This window comes from Anguilla rostrata, chromosome 9, assembly GCF_018555375.3.
Source record: "Anguilla rostrata isolate EN2019 chromosome 9, ASM1855537v3, whole genome shotgun sequence".
NCBI classification, from domain to species: Eukaryota; Metazoa; Chordata; class Actinopteri; order Anguilliformes; family Anguillidae; genus Anguilla; species Anguilla rostrata.
This window is the reverse complement of record NC_057941.1, coordinates 35,334,968-35,350,080: the sequence shown is the minus strand read 5'-3', so window position 1 is coordinate 35,350,080 and position 15,113 is coordinate 35,334,968. Positions and strand designations below refer to the sequence as shown.

General features: G+C 42.2%; 2 protein-coding genes across 7 annotated transcripts in view; one reads left to right on the top strand and one right to left on the bottom strand.

The window, feature by feature from the left end:
- The first annotated feature begins 597 nt into the window (after positions 1–597).
- Positions 598–10,122, top strand: ublcp1 (ubiquitin-like domain containing CTD phosphatase 1). 6 transcript variants are annotated; one of them, XM_064351980.1, is made up of 12 exons: positions 613–718; positions 1,211–1,485; positions 1,826–1,993; positions 2,338–2,429; positions 2,721–2,806; positions 3,025–3,140; positions 4,075–4,173; positions 4,363–4,400; positions 4,856–4,954; positions 5,073–5,189; positions 5,457–5,584; positions 7,663–10,122. In XM_064351980.1, coding segments are annotated over exons 2-12 (972 nt in total). In that variant the 5' UTR covers positions 613–718; positions 1,211–1,484; the 3' UTR covers positions 7,691–10,122. The 6 variants fall into 6 exon arrangements, with proteins under 6 accessions (XP_064208053.1, XP_064208050.1, XP_064208048.1 ...); XM_064351978.1 differs by having other exon boundaries at positions 636–805; XM_064351982.1 differs by having other exon boundaries at positions 636–859.
- Positions 10,123–10,454: 332 nt separating this feature from the next.
- Positions 10,455–15,113, bottom strand: part of LOC135263678 (interleukin-12 subunit beta-like) — a 6,471-nt gene continuing 1,812 nt past the window's right edge. Inside the window, exons 3-9 of the mRNA XM_064351985.1 lie at positions 14,945–15,113; positions 13,681–13,783; positions 13,189–13,367; positions 11,946–12,106; positions 11,599–11,714; positions 11,044–11,079; positions 10,455–10,806 (exon numbers count right to left, since the gene is read on the bottom strand). The exon at positions 14,945–15,113 is cut by the window's right edge and continues 98 nt beyond it. Of these exons, the coding sequence (XP_064208055.1) occupies positions 11,064–11,079; positions 11,599–11,714; positions 11,946–12,106; positions 13,189–13,367; positions 13,681–13,783; positions 14,945–15,113 (744 nt within the window). The 3' untranslated portion in view covers positions 10,455–10,806; positions 11,044–11,063. The remainder of the gene's footprint in view (positions 10,807–11,043; positions 11,080–11,598; positions 11,715–11,945; positions 12,107–13,188; positions 13,368–13,680; positions 13,784–14,944) is intronic.

The window sequence follows — 15,113 nt, the reverse complement described above, 5'->3', positions numbered from 1 at the left end:
GTGTGTGTGTGTGTGCGCGTGTGTGTTTGCGTGCGTGTATGTGTGTGTGTGCAGCAATATTTCCACTATTGGAATTGTTCAATAGTCATTCCTCCTATCAGTATATACTCTTTATCTAAGAATGTACTGATTGTGCACAGGCATCAGACTGGGTTTAGCGCAGCTACCGAGCAGCCCCAATGCTCGGTGATTCATCTGGATGGATAGATAGCAGATGTCAAATATGATAAGGCTAACGCATTCGTATAATACAAACATAAGTGGATCTAAGCAGTGCTTGCTCCAAGTGGATGCCCATGAAAAGTAATCTCTGTTAAGTCAAATTTGCTGCAGTGTCAAGTTCAGTCTCAGTAATCCTTCTGAACAAATCGTCTCCATTCACTAAGCTTAAACATAAAATAAAAACATAACTAATAGCAACATTTACTACCCTGCACAACGGTGCCATTATTACGGAATGGGTTTGAATTTCTTACAAAAAAATTGTTTTTTGATGTGGTCATTATAACTTTATTAGGCTGTACATAACTGGCGATGCAACCACAACCAATAAGATGTTCCGCCTTTAATACGCCCCTCTCTGTCGCCTCCTGGCGGAAAAATACGGTAATCTCAACAGGAAGTTGAAGCTGAAAGGCCGATTGGAAACAAACCGGGGCATCTCTGGGATACAGGAAGAAACTGCTGAGTAATCAACGTTGAATGAAATTAAATTGAAGTAATTAATTAATTCTGCATTAAATCACCTGCATTGCTCACCAAATAGCTACTCGGGAGGGGTTTGGTGACCATTTTAGTCATTTTGGTACGGATGCATTTCAAGGTTCTGTAAATCTGCCTAATTGCTGCAGTTCAAACGGTACTGCAGCTAGCTAGCTAGTAATGTATGGGCCCTGTCTGAAATGTGGATGCGAGTTAGCTAGCAATATTTGGACCAAATAAATATAAATGCACTGATCGCATTGGCGGTGCAAGGACAGTTTTTAAAGATCGTCTTAGGTATTAACAGGATTTCGGTTTATTTTAGACGTAGTTGTCCGTTTAGCTAGTGCTAGTTTAGCATCGACTATGCTTCGAATGAATGGTAGCCAGGTAACGGTGAGCGTTATCGAGGGAATTGTGCCGGTATTATGTGTATAAATGGACATCATGACAGCCTCAGAATGAATTCAAACAGCTACGTCTTTTCTGTTTCCCATTTCTCATTTAGTTTCATTCAAGACTTAACTGCCCAGCTAAGTAACTCGATCTGAACGACCAACCTAGCCACTGCTAGCAACACGCGCTCATTTGCTGCATATGCGTCTGTTTGTTGGCTGCGAAGGTCTGCTAGTGCATGGTCTAAAGAAAGAATGGATCATTCCGTTTTAAAAGACAAACGCCACAAATCCTCCAGTGACAACCTGTAAATATCCACGGGCTTCTGGGTAGCTGGCTAATTTTGCACTTCATCTGGGCCCAAGACGCCCCCTCGTAATAAATACAGTTAAGTGCTTCAATTTAATTATCTTGGCTGCCTAGCTTTATTTGAAGCTGCAACAATCGCTTCTGAACTTGTGACCATCCAGAGAGTGAAAAAACAGGGTGCATCGCTTGCTTTGGCGATACTGAAAACGCTGATTTAAATTTTTGTCGTTTGTGTAATGTCAAACCTAGCTAGCGTTAAGTCGAATTATGTCTTAACCGCGTAGAGCTATGTGTGTCTGATGAATTTAGCTGGCTGTTAGCTATTGTAACTAATGTGCGTATCACTGAAATGCATGCGGTTCCGTGTACAGCTGTGTTAGCCTAACGTTAGTGCTGTTGATGGTTCTGTTTTGCCCAGTGCTTCGCAGCAGCATGTCCGTGTCGGTGATAATAAAATGGGGCGGGCAGGAGTACACAATCAGCACGTTGTCTGAGGAGGACACCGTGCTGGACCTCAAGCAGTCCATCAAATCTTTGACGGGCGTCCTCCCAGAAAGACAGAAACTGCTGGGCTTGAAAGTCAAAGGTAGGAATCGTCGTAGTGGGGCCCAGTCTCCGCAAGCTTGCCTTTTATATTTTGGTGCTCGCGTGATACCGTGCTTTGACGTGCACGTAAGCAGTATTCGTTGTCTAAAAGAGAACTTGGTTAAAGTCAATGATAATTTCTTCTTTGTTCAGAGTGGCCCATTGTCACCTTGAAAGTAAGCCCACATCTGCAAAACATTTTTCTGTGTCCTCTCATGGTACAAGAAGCATCACAACTTGCAACATGGGGACATTGGTGGGTGAAGCCTGTACAGTGATGGGGATATAGACAGGATCGGCTGTACAAGGTGGGCGTAAGGTCTGGTGTTTGTATCTATTTTACAGGTAAACCAGCCGAGGATGACATTAAACTGGGCACCTTGAAACTGAAGCCAAACACCAAGATCATGATGATGGGGAGCAGGGAGGAAAGCCTGGTGTGTGTCTTCTTTGATGGCCGCCTCAGCTTCTGGCATTACATCACACGACTCTGCATTACACATCTTGGCCAGAATCACATTGCTGTTCATTTATTTATGCTTGAATTTTTGATCATTTCCATGCTCGGGTGAACAAGAGTAATGCCCCACCTGAGAGATTAACTCATGACACATCGGTTATTGACCCTAATTTTGTTGTTGTTGTGGACTTCTCCTAATCATTTGTCTTTAAGAGGACACAGCTCACTTATTTCTCTCTCTCTCTCTCTTTCTCTCTCTCTGTTGCAGGAAGACGTTTTGGCCCCTCCCCCTGAAAACGATGATGTCATCAATGATTTTGACATCGAAGAAGAGGTTATTGAGGTAGAGAACAGGTCAGTATTTGTTTAAATGACTTTATTACTCTGGAACTTTCCTGTGCAGAAGGTATGGAGATGTGTCACAGTCATAAGTGAAAGAGCTTGCAGGACTCCTAGAATAACTAAGACGGCATCCAGTCCAGAGTTTCAGGTTACAAACCTTCTGCCAGGCAGTGACTAATGAAAGATGTGTGCGTGCATGTGCATTTGTGTACTCGTGTTTGTGTGTGAAGGGAGGAGAACTTGGCAAAGATCGCCAGGCGTGTAAAAGATTACAAAGTGGAAGAGCTGAACCCCCCTAGAGAAGGAAAAAGGCTACTGGTGTTGGATGTGGACTACACGTTGTTTGGTAAGAACCTGAGCAAACAGAAGAGCTCTATTTTGCAGTTAACCCTTTGCAGAGTAGGGTTTTTTTTGTTTTTTTTTTCTTCCTCAAAACCTGTGTTCTGGAACTCCATTGCTTTCAATCACCAGTAGTAATTGTTACATTAGAATGTTCAGTTAAACCGAACTTACACCTAAAAGGGTTTGTTTATTTATTTATTGAAATTTCCTATGCGTTTTCTCCCCAATTTCTCACTTTAGTAAATTATTATTTCAGTATTATGTAGACAAGTGATGACTGGCATTCTCCGCCCCCCCCCGGGACTAACACTAAGTACTTCTTTTGTTTGCTGTAATTGTACAGTGCTTCCTACATGATCCGTGTTTGAATGACACAGATGATCAACCTGCCCTTTTACGTTCAAATACAGAAATTTCATTCCACAATTCCGTCTGTGATTTCCCGAGAAAGGGAATGACATAGACAGCATTGAGCAATAAGCCACTATTTACTTTTTATTGCTTACCCCATTTACAGGGTCCTATGTGCAAACGAAGTGGGACTAAATTCCCATTTATCCCATTAGTCCAGTCAAAAATGACTTTTCTCAGCTTACAGCTTCTAGTGTCCTTCTTAGAATAATCTCATCAGGTAATATCGTCAATCCATCATAGCACATCTTTTGGTCACTCAGAAGATCAAATCAAATCTGAGTGCTCTGTGTGCAAGTTAAAGATGTATAATGTCATTGAAAATACAGTGTACATGTATGTTAATAAGTGTTGCCACATATACAAATTCAGCAATATCTATTGTCTAAGTGATAAATTGTAAATATGCTTCTTCTCTCACTGGCCAAAGTGGAATAAAAACTAGAAAAGTTAATAGTAATTATAGAAATATAGTAATTCTGTCATTTGTGTTTAGTTTAATTTTTAAAAAATGTTTTTTTTTTAAGACCACAAGTCGTGTGCGGAGACGGGCCAGGAGCTGATGAGGCCGTTTCTGCACGAGTTCCTCACGACCGCGTACGAGGACTACGACATCGTCATCTGGTGTGAGTGTCACACGGAGACCGCGTCGCGCCGTCGCGCTCCGGCGTCCACAGCGTGCGGCGCACGTCTCGCGTCTGCTGTAGTTCGGAGTCATAACGCAGCGGGGGGTTTGGGCTCATAATTCATCATTTTAGAGGCTGACTTTCAGACGTGTCTGTTTGTTTCTCTCTTTTTTTTCTTCCCCTTGATAGCTGCCACAAGCATGAAGTGGATCGATGCTAAAATGAAAGTAAGTTCTCTTCCGGTCAGCTTTATTGGCGTGTCATTTTTAGAATATCATTCAGTCGTAATTTTGCATGGTGAAAGATGGGCGCCGTCTTGGGAACCTGGGCTTGAGTTGATACTGACGTGGCGTTGATGGAATTTTTTTTCTAGCAACGAGCGACAAGTATATTAAAAAGAAGGATGTTCTGTTCATTTTTTAATATTTCGGTGGTATGTAATAGTTCAGTTTCTGCCGGGGGGGGGGGGGTTTCTTTACTGTAAGAGTTGCCTACAGTCGAAGAGAGGGATCTTTCATTCCAGTTGGTTTCACTTGCTGTCTTCACAGATCTTGTGGCCCAGTGACCACACAATCATTTTTAATCTGGGTGGCTCTAGGCCACTTCTAACCTTGTGACTGGTCCCTTTAATGATGGCCTGAGGTGTACCCGCACTGTAACCGCTCTCTCTCTGGTGTCCCAGGAGCTGGGAGTAACCGACAACCCCAACTACAAGATCACCTTCATGCTGGACAGTGCGGCCATGATCACAGTGCACACCCCCAAGAGGGGTGTGGTGGAGGTACGTTCGAGGGTTTGAGGGTTTCATGGGGCCCCTTGTTGAAAACCAAGGGCCTATACTATGTCACCCAGTCAAAAGCCCAGTCGCTATAATCGATGTTGTTCATCTTAATCGTCAGGTGAAGCCGCTGGGAGTAATATGGGGCAAGTACGGAGAGTTCTACAACAAGAAGAACACCATCATGTTCGACGACATCGGCAGAAACTTCCTCATGAACCCCCAGAACGGGCTGAAGGTAGGCATCAGGGTTCCCGCCAAAACGTGCGCACTCGCGGGTGAAGGGGTGCCCTGCAACCTGCCTGTGAGAAACTACGAATCATCCCCCCCATACGGTGCACGTCTCCGGCCCTCTTCAGCCCTGAAGCCTGGCTGCTGGTGCCTGTAGAATTGTGGTCGATTTGTTTCTCCTGATTGGAATAGTCATTTGCAATTGCAAGCAATGCTTTTTGGTACAGGTGACCTCGCCCTTTTTTTTCTTCTTTTTTTTTTTTTTAAACCGTAGATCCGTCCGTTCATGAAGGCGCACTTAAACCGCGAAAAAGACAAGGAGCTCTTCAAACTCTCTCAATATCTGAAGGAGATTGCCAAGCTGGACGACTTTTCAGGGCTGAACCACAAACACTGGGAAAGGTATGTACAGCTTCACGGTTTTATTCATCTTTTATTAAAACCACACGTTCTATGTTTTGTGTGTTTAATGAAAAAGTGATGAGTGTGGATTACAGCCCGACCGATGCCAGATTTTTGGGTCCGATGCCGATCCCGATTTTGGAGAGTCCTAGCCCACCGATTACCGATGTTTTGACCGATATTTTGTCAAAAAGTGCAACATTTTCAAATCAATTGGAAAAACCTTAATTTTAATAAAGTGTCTATATTTAAGAACATTTAACTTATAAGCAAACAAATAAAAATAAAAATAAACACACAAAGAACTTTTTAGATAAAAAAATGTAAAAGGTGATATTAAATTAAATATATTAACACCATATTTAAGTGTAAAATCAAAATAACTCCACACCTTGCTTTTACTCTAGCCATCTATAAAAAATTTATTTAAAAAAAATCAGTTTTCCAGTTTCAAACGTATTTTTATGAATATTATTATTATTGTTGTTGTTGTTATTAATTTATTATTTCTTAGTATCTATTATCAGTAAATTAATTATATTTTCTTATTTTATTCCTACTATATGATCTCAAAGAGTAAGACTTTATCTAGCGATCTTCCCTGTCCATAAGAATTCGGTGGTGAAAATAACTAGGCTACAATGCGCTCTGACGCGTGACGCTCACAATAACGCATTAGCTATTGACATAGCCTCATTATTTCTTATTATATATTCTCAGTAAGTTAAATGAATTATATTTTCTTATTTTATTTCTCCTACATTGTCTCAAAGAGTAAGACATTATCTAGCGGAGCTAATGAGTGAATCAAGTGTAACGTTAGATGAAATTAAATTGACTGGATGAAATACGTGAAAAAAACTACAATGCGCTTTCGTGCAGGTTACGCGCGCTAACTGTTGGTTGATTCACTTCTCCAACAGCAATCCTTCTCTCATGTTATTACGACAAAGCTAGATAACATGGCTTAAAATGATCCACGTTAGAAGTGTTTTATCGGCGTTTTTACTGTCTGGTTAGCTTGCTACGATGACGCGTGACTAGATGACACACTCACTTGCAATAACGCGTTGGCGATTGACACAGCATCATATAGTAGCTAATATCATTATCTCAGATAAAAAACAAATGTGTGATGCATTCAATCACCATTTTATTTTGGCTGGTTATTTATTTGAGAATACAGCGATGTCCTCTGGAAATGTCGATCCTACGCTGCTTATGTGCTCACTGCCACTTCATAAAGGCTTGCTAAAGTGAACCAAATATGTTAGCTGGCTCACTCGCTTGATAATGAGGATTGATAAATATAGTGGTCGTATAAACGCATTTAATAAAAAATTTTCACTAAATATACATACCTTTATTGCGGCAATCGAATATGTGCAGACAAGTCTTGCAGTGGAGAATATTGGATGAGGCACGAGTGACAAACGTCTTATTACAGAAGTAGCGCGTCAGCTGCAGTTCACACTTGTATTAGAGCTCCCTCTACTGGATAATTCTAGTAAATAGCTATTACAACGTTCGAACAGACAAGTACAGATAAATAATCAGTGTTTTTTTTTTTGTTTTTTATACTTATTTAAAAATCGGGACACATCGGCTGCATAACTGCCGATACCGATGTCCTCAAAAAAGTCAAATAATGGCCGATATATCGGCCAAACTGATATGTCGGTCGGGCTCTAGTGTGGCTCTTTCATCAGAGCTGTTGCTAAATTCTTTTCATCTTTACTCCTCTGTATTTCATCTCGAGGCTATGATAACAGTGCTGTCCTCTTCTATATAAAATGTACTCTGTTGGAGAAAAAAGTGAGTTTTATACCAATTAATGAGTTAATTGCTAATTAATATTAATAGCCTGCTTGGGGTCTGGGTTCCTTATTCATCTGTGCACTTCTGGTGATATCAAAGGCACAAACAGGAAGTCACTCTTTATAGTGACCGTAACCAGTTCAACCAGAAAAGGCTCAGACACAGATGCATTCATCTAAGCGTCCGCATGTTGTAGAACTTAATTCCCGTTGCTAGGTTTCCTTTTGTCGTCATGGGTTTGGTTCTGTGTGTCCTCACAGGTACCTGTCCAAGAAACAGAGCCAGTAGAGCGCCCCCTGCTGTGTGCGCACGTGGCTCCTCCTCCATCAAGCGGTGGTGCTGGACACTCGAGCTGACAGTTGGCTGCTCCAAACCCCCACCCCTCATGCCCCGCTTCCTGGTTGAGTATGTCCTATAATTTGTTAGCGGTTAGCATCGGCCTCCAACTCGCGCACACGCACGCTTGCCGTTCTTCATCGATCGCCGTGCGCACGGGTTTCTCGACTGCTGCGATTGGGTCCGGCCCAACCCCTCTCCATTTTTTGTGCATCTGGAAGGTTCCCTTGCTCAACCTGTCTAGCGTAGCCTCTGTTACAGCCCCCCCCCCCCCCCCCATCTTCCCCCACCTTCCACCCAGGAGAAACGCTGCTGTCTCCTCAGCATTCCAGAACTTTCCGTCGGTCTGAAATTGGCCTTTGCTCCGATTCTAAATTGTGAGATGGTGGTATATTTTTTCCTCTACGCTATCCCTTATAATCCTTGTCTGATTGGCAGGGGTTTGACAAGCTGTCTCATTTCCACACAGGAAGTAAATGATGGGGGTTTGGCGCACTGTAGTTTGCTGAAAATTTTTTTTTTTTTTTATGCCAGTATTGCTGGTGAACTGACCTTGGTTCTGAAGGGAGGATGGAAGTGTCCAAGTGCTGCTTTAAACTACAGGAGTGGGATTCACAGAGAAGCTTTCACAGAGAAGTGTTCTGAGAGCTCAGAGATTTCCCAAGCAAAGCTGTCGAAGTGTGTGAACATCAAACCAAATACCTTGGTCAAAGTTTACACATTTCTAATGAAAAGCCTTTACGAAGCATGTATAGCGCCTTTATCGCCACAGCACAGCATCTTTTTTCACATGTTTGGAAGTTTCACATGTTTGGAAATTGAAAGGTCAGAAGAGTGACCTCAATGATAATGTGCATTGTCACATTTTGGAATAGCAATTTGCATAGCTTATTAACATCGTCCTTCATAAAGCACCGCTTCGTGTTTAATAAATTATTCATAAAGGTGTTATGTCAACAAAGTCTTTACACATGCTTGACGAAGGCTTGGTGAATATATGCTTTGAATAAACTGTGACCGGTACCGTTTTGGAAGTGTTTGCATTCGTCTTGTTTCTCTTCCCCTGTTTCTGAGGTTGCGTCAGCTGAATTGTTCCTAAGTTATTGTAATTCCCAAAGCGGCCCTAAATTGGCCTAATGCTAGTGCTTTCTGCTTTTTGAATTGTGTAACTGATAGATGGTACCAGTTTTATACCATTGTTGGGAGCTGTTTAAGTTTTTTCTTGGCAGTATTCTTTTTATATTTTGTGGATCTTCTGTGTTTTTGTAAGACAAACTATCTAATTTGTTTGTGAGGTCATTTTTCTTTTGTTGAAACTGACATAGTAAAGTGTTTTGTAAGAACATTTCTTGTTTTTTTTTCCACTAAATGCATTCTTTTAAGAAGATGGGGAGAAGAGCAAGATATGTATGATTTTGTTAGATTTGTTTTTTTCAGGATAACGATATTTAAAATCTCAGAAATCATGAGTATTGTGGGTAAGGTTCTCAGGAAAGTCCTCAGAATGGCTTGTCGTACCTGTAAGACATCAAAAAGATGCCCCTTCCTGAGTTTTACTGTTTAGGTGTTTAAAAAGGTACAAAACTGCAGCTGGGTTCGAAAAACCGACTCCATTTCCTGTGAGCGAGGAGTGGAGTAATATCACTGACAGTAGAAAACGCTGTGTCTTTAGAGTAGAGTTAGGTTTACAGGGCCGTCTGCCGGCCGACACCAGGTCCCGCTACACTACGCGCTGTTAAATAAACCCTCTGCTTGTAGTTAGTTAGAGACATCCAGTCACTTTTTTTCCATTGCATCCCCAGTATAACAAGCACCTAGTTCACTGAAACAAGCGGACAAAGCAAAACGATAATGTTCGTGTCCCGCACTTATGTTTATTTTGTGTTTTGAGTGCTCTTATGCGTTGTGTGCGAGCCTATTCTAGCCACTCTCTGTTTACCGAGAGCGACGGAGGGGCAGGGTCTGTCTGGAAGTCTCGTACATTTTCATTCGTCGACGGGGCGCTCAGTCACGCTAAGCTGTTCTGTGGTTCTGGGCAGAAACGTGCGCATTTCAGACGTCACCCCATGAAGGTACTGAAGGATCCAATCCGTAGGATTCCACTCCTGCTTTTTCAAATATCAGAGCAGTTATCGGTGACGGACTGGCTTACTTTTCAGCTTCGCCATGCTCTAAAGCGACTACCAAAGTTTGCCACGTGCTGATTTAATGTAAAAAGAAAATGTGCTATTTAAGTCCTACCCAGAATCCCCCTGTCTCCTCTGTCCATTCAGAAGCACTGTCCTCTTCCTGTTGCACCAGTCCATACAGATGTGAACACATGTATATATGCTACCTATGGGGGCATATCCTGACTGTAAATAAAAATAATATCAATCTTTTTACCCCGTCTGTCTGTCTGTGTTTTTATTTTCAAGTCTGTGATATTGGTTTGAAATGTGAGATTAGTGAGAGTATGATTTTAACTGGAAGAAACCAGCCACACAAATGTGTTTTTTCTTCTTCTTTGAACCGTACTGACTTTAAATAATGGCCACAATTATAGGTTTGCTGTTAGTAAAGAGATATGGGACTAATCTTGTTGAGCGGGTTTGCTGCATTAAATGTGTCTTTCAAATCAATGTACACACACCGGTTGAAGTGCCATTCATTTTCCTGTCCATGATTTGTTCTGACAGTGAAATCGATTTCAAATCATAGAGCCATACATGTCAGGTTTCATCAAACTTTATGCTTTATTTGCCAAAAATACTATCTAGTACTAACAAGTTTCTAGCTAGCTTAATTGCCATTTTGTTTCCATAACTTATTTAAACACAGCTTTATACACAGACAAAGAATTTATAAGTTAAATAAAAATGATTCTTTAAAGATTTAAAGACTTCATTAAACCATATGATCATGTAGCTTATTGTCTCTGTATCTGTTTCACCTCTTCTTAATACAGACTAGTCAAATAACAAAAAAAGATATAGCAATGGTGTGAAATAGCAGGGCAGTGACAATGAATCTGACACTAACACTGAGCATCATACTTCTTTCAGTCGGTCTTCTTTGCTTGCCTGTCTCTGTTGACAAAAGAAAATTACCCATCAACCCTGCTCTTCTTATTCACTATATATGCTGTGTGTCTGTATGTAAATGTGGATGGGTGTGTGTGTGTGCGTGTGTGTATATGTGTGCATGAGCATGTGTGTGTTTGTGTCTGACACCCATTGTGCAGTTCTTACACAATGTACTGATTATTGTGCGGCGTTCGCAAAAAACTGAGAATGTTTAGTATAATAAATGCAACCCCAGCTTACCAGCCTCCATGTTGTGTTCATTACCGTCTTTTCACCCTGTCAGACAATTAAAATGTCAGAATTAATTACAAAAAAAAAGAAACTTGTCAGGCTGAAGCCTATATTTGATTTCTTGCAATTTTCCAGAAAACTAATGATTGACGAATAATTCATTAATAAAATGCCTTTTTCCGTGATCAGATTTTGGATAAAAGAAGAGAGGAGCTTCAGTGTTTTTACAGTTTTTGTAGCTGTTATCAGCTCCAGTCCTATATTGTAGATGCAATTGCAGTATTGCTGATTCTCTTAATATAGAAAAAGTTCCTGCATACAGTTTTTTTTTGCAAAATCCACTTTTTTTTATTGTCACATTGAACATTGCCACGTAGCACTTTTTCAATTTGGCAATAAAACGGTACGTTCTGCTAGGTGCGCAGTGTGCGAGAGCTTTTAATCGGCGCTGAAGCATTTATCTTCTCGCACCTGTGGGGTGAATGTGCCAGGTTAGCAGCTATTGCGGCCGCTGCGTTTGTTTAATACGAAAGAAAAGAGGGCGGGGCGGAAGTGCCGACTCACTCGTAGAAGCTCCAGTCGCTCCAGCTGGAGTTGCACAGCTCGTCCTGGGCGCGGACGCACAGGCGGAATTCCCTCCTGTTGCCGACGGAGACGGTCCGGTTCTGCGTGCGGCTCCCCTAAGCAAGGCGAGAGAGAAAGAATCGCTGTCAGCGTCACTCAGCCACCCGACAGGCCACACACCGCCTTTTTATTTCAGGGCGTAGTTACCCTCCCACGCCCCCATTCTCTACCCCCACCCCATACACAGCCTTACCTGGACTTGCTCATTGCTGCAGTCCCCACCTTCCCTGAGGGGCAATTTCAGGGTGTAGTTACCCCCCCTACCCCCACCCCATACACAGCCTTACCTGGACTTGCTCATTGCTGCAGTCCCCGCCTTTCCGGAGGGGCATCACTTTGATGTGAAAGGTGAGGGGGAAGTAGGATTTGGGCAGGCTCCATGTGCTGGGGTACTCCATTTCAAATGTGTTGCCGCTGAGTTTGGTGATGCTGACCTTGTCTGGTTTCACTGGCGGAGAAGGAAGTAGATGACAGAGAGTCGGTTACGAGTCTGACTTTCTCACTCGAATCACCTGACAGTGTGCGTGTGACCAATAGGTCACCATATTTGGACATCAAGGTCAAGGAGCCTGCAACTTTCAAGAGTGGGAACAAAATGTGTAATGTCGAAAATGCTTGAACTAAAAAAAAAGGGAAATTGTGAAATGTTAGCAGGGACAGACTAAACAAATGAGGTGGTTTCTGTTAAGAAGAAGAGTAACAGGGAGACTTTCCTTTCTGGGTTTTTAAAATATTATTTCAGTCTGAGTGTATGTTTTTCAGTTGGCCTGAACTGTCTTTTTGTGCAATGAAGGATATTTTAAACACTGAAAAGTTTCTGACAGATCTGTCAGAGCAGGGGTTTGCGTTATGAATCAGGAATATGCACATAAAGTTATTCTAAAGCAGCCTGTACAGCTTCTGTTTCCGGAGGCAATACATTTGAACAGATTACATAATTATATAAAAATAGCCTTTTTAAGGTATTTATTTGATCTGTCCAGGGTGTGTTCTTGCCCTTCACTCAATGCATGCTGGGATAGGCTCCAACCGCCCTGCGACCCTAACCAGGAGTAACCGGTTTAGAAATGGATGGAACTCGATAAATCGAAAAGGAGAATGCCTGCATGCTAAAATAACATCCTCATGAACAGGGAACTACAGGACTGAACAAGTACCTGTACATGGTATCTCAAGGGGGCAGCATTTTACAACAAATAAGTAAGCAACAGTAAGCAACTACAGGAAACTATCCAGATCACAGAAGTGCTCTCACACATTTAACCAAAAGTTACACCACAATGTGATGTTTCAGGCGCTTCGGATCTGGCAGTTGGTAAATTTATTATTATATTTAATTATTATTAAGAATTAAGCAAAAGTGTCCTTAAACATCAATTCATTTACCCTTCCTTGCCAATATTAATCCTGGCAGACTAGACAGTTCAAACAGTAAAACGTCCACTTCTTGTTTTGTCGTGTTTTAGCTTCTTTGTGAGTACAGATTTCTGCAGGTAAAAGCAGCAGGTGAAGCATCGGAGAGCCACTCACCGATTTCAGAGATGGAGAACTGGCTGGTGTACTTTTCCAGGCGGTACATGTACCGGATGTGCACACTCAGGGTGATGTAGTCCAGCTCCTCTGCGTACGAGCACTGGAACTGGTCCAGGCAGGTGATCCCGGATTCATTCTCGTCCACCGTACAGGTGATGTTGTCCCTGTTTGAGGACCTGAGAGAGAGAGAGAGAGACGTTTTTACATCAGCCACAGGGTTCCCTGAGCTATATATAGACGTCTCACAGTATCTCATTGTGAATGTGCATTGGATAGTTGCATTGTGACACCACATCTCAATATATCATCAGTCCTTTTAATTCTGCATAGGATACACTGGCACATTTTCAGAAAGGCCTTGATCCATCTGTCATGAACATAATGTCACATAATAACAGTGGCATATAGTTTGCGTTTGTGTCTAAGGAAAGACAGCATCGATTATGCTATGTGACAGTGATCTGAGAAGGCCGGAGGTTTTAGACATACCGCTGAGCGCTGACGTGAACAACAGTCCCCACCCGATTCGGGCTCCAGTTCCACGAGCAGTGGAAAATTCCGCTGTAGTTTCTGGACAAACATTTTATGTAGTCTGTATAAAAATGAAAATAGAAAATAAGCATAAATCAACACAAGTGATACCACAATAAATGAATGAGTGCATGAATCTGTAATGCTGTTTGTGTCAGTTCAATGGGTTAGATTCCTGGGTAGGACACTACCGTTGTGCCCTTAAGCAGGGTACTTAACCTGCAATACTTCTGTATATATCCAGCTGAACAAATGCTATGTAAAAGTTGTGTAAGTTGCTCTGGATCAAAGCGTCTGCTAAATGCCTGTAATGTAATTTAAGGTCTGAATCCATTTTTTCCATTCTAGAGTGATTCAGTTGCCCGGATCCCTCTTTATTCTGGGTCCCGTGTCTGCTGTCCTGAACTACCCTCTTCATCAAAACAAAGCACATTTGCTTTAAAGGCCTGAAATATGTAAACATTGTTCAAGTCAACGCAATTTTGTACAAGTAGAAAGCACATTTTACCAAAACAAAGAGGTAATTATAATATTGCTAAGGAAAACGGTAAAATGAGTGTATGTAAATGGATTCCATTTTTGTAAAATAATGGAACTTATATAAACAATTTTTGTATGTGTGATATTAAAGTGGACCTCTGCATTGTGGTTGAAGTCTCTCTCACATGCACACACACACGCACGCACACACACACAATCGTGATTGTCAGTTTTCAGCATTAGTGTGTATTCTGAGATAATGGGAGAGTTTTTTGATGCAGGACTAGCTGAAAGCAGTAGACCTCCTGTCTCAGTTTTGTAAAACAATTACACTGCCAAACAGTTTGAGACAAATGGAAACTGGCGTGCCGCTGCAGTCTGCTTAATACACTATAACATGCCCTGTGAGCTTTTAATGCTCAATCTCTCCTCAATCTGTCTCTCTGACTGACACACACACACCTACACACATACTCAGGCACAGACACACACACACACACACACATAGACACAGACATCCACACACAGTCACACACACACACACACACACACACACAGACACACACACATACACACACACACACACACACACACACACACACACACAACACACACACACACACACACACACACACACACACACACACACACACACACCCACCACACACACACAGACACACACACAGACACACACACACACACACACACACACACACACACACACTCTCTGAGTACAGGGTACCTCCATCAGTCTTCTCCAGGATCCTCCTGTCGTTGTCTCGGCGGCTCAGCTGCACCAGCAGCAGCTGGTGGTTGAGGACGGCTCCGGCACTGTCGTGGCAGGTGAAGTTGCCGCCCATCATCTCCTCCACGGTGACGTTGATGTGGTTCCCCCGTTTGGGCAGCGGGGA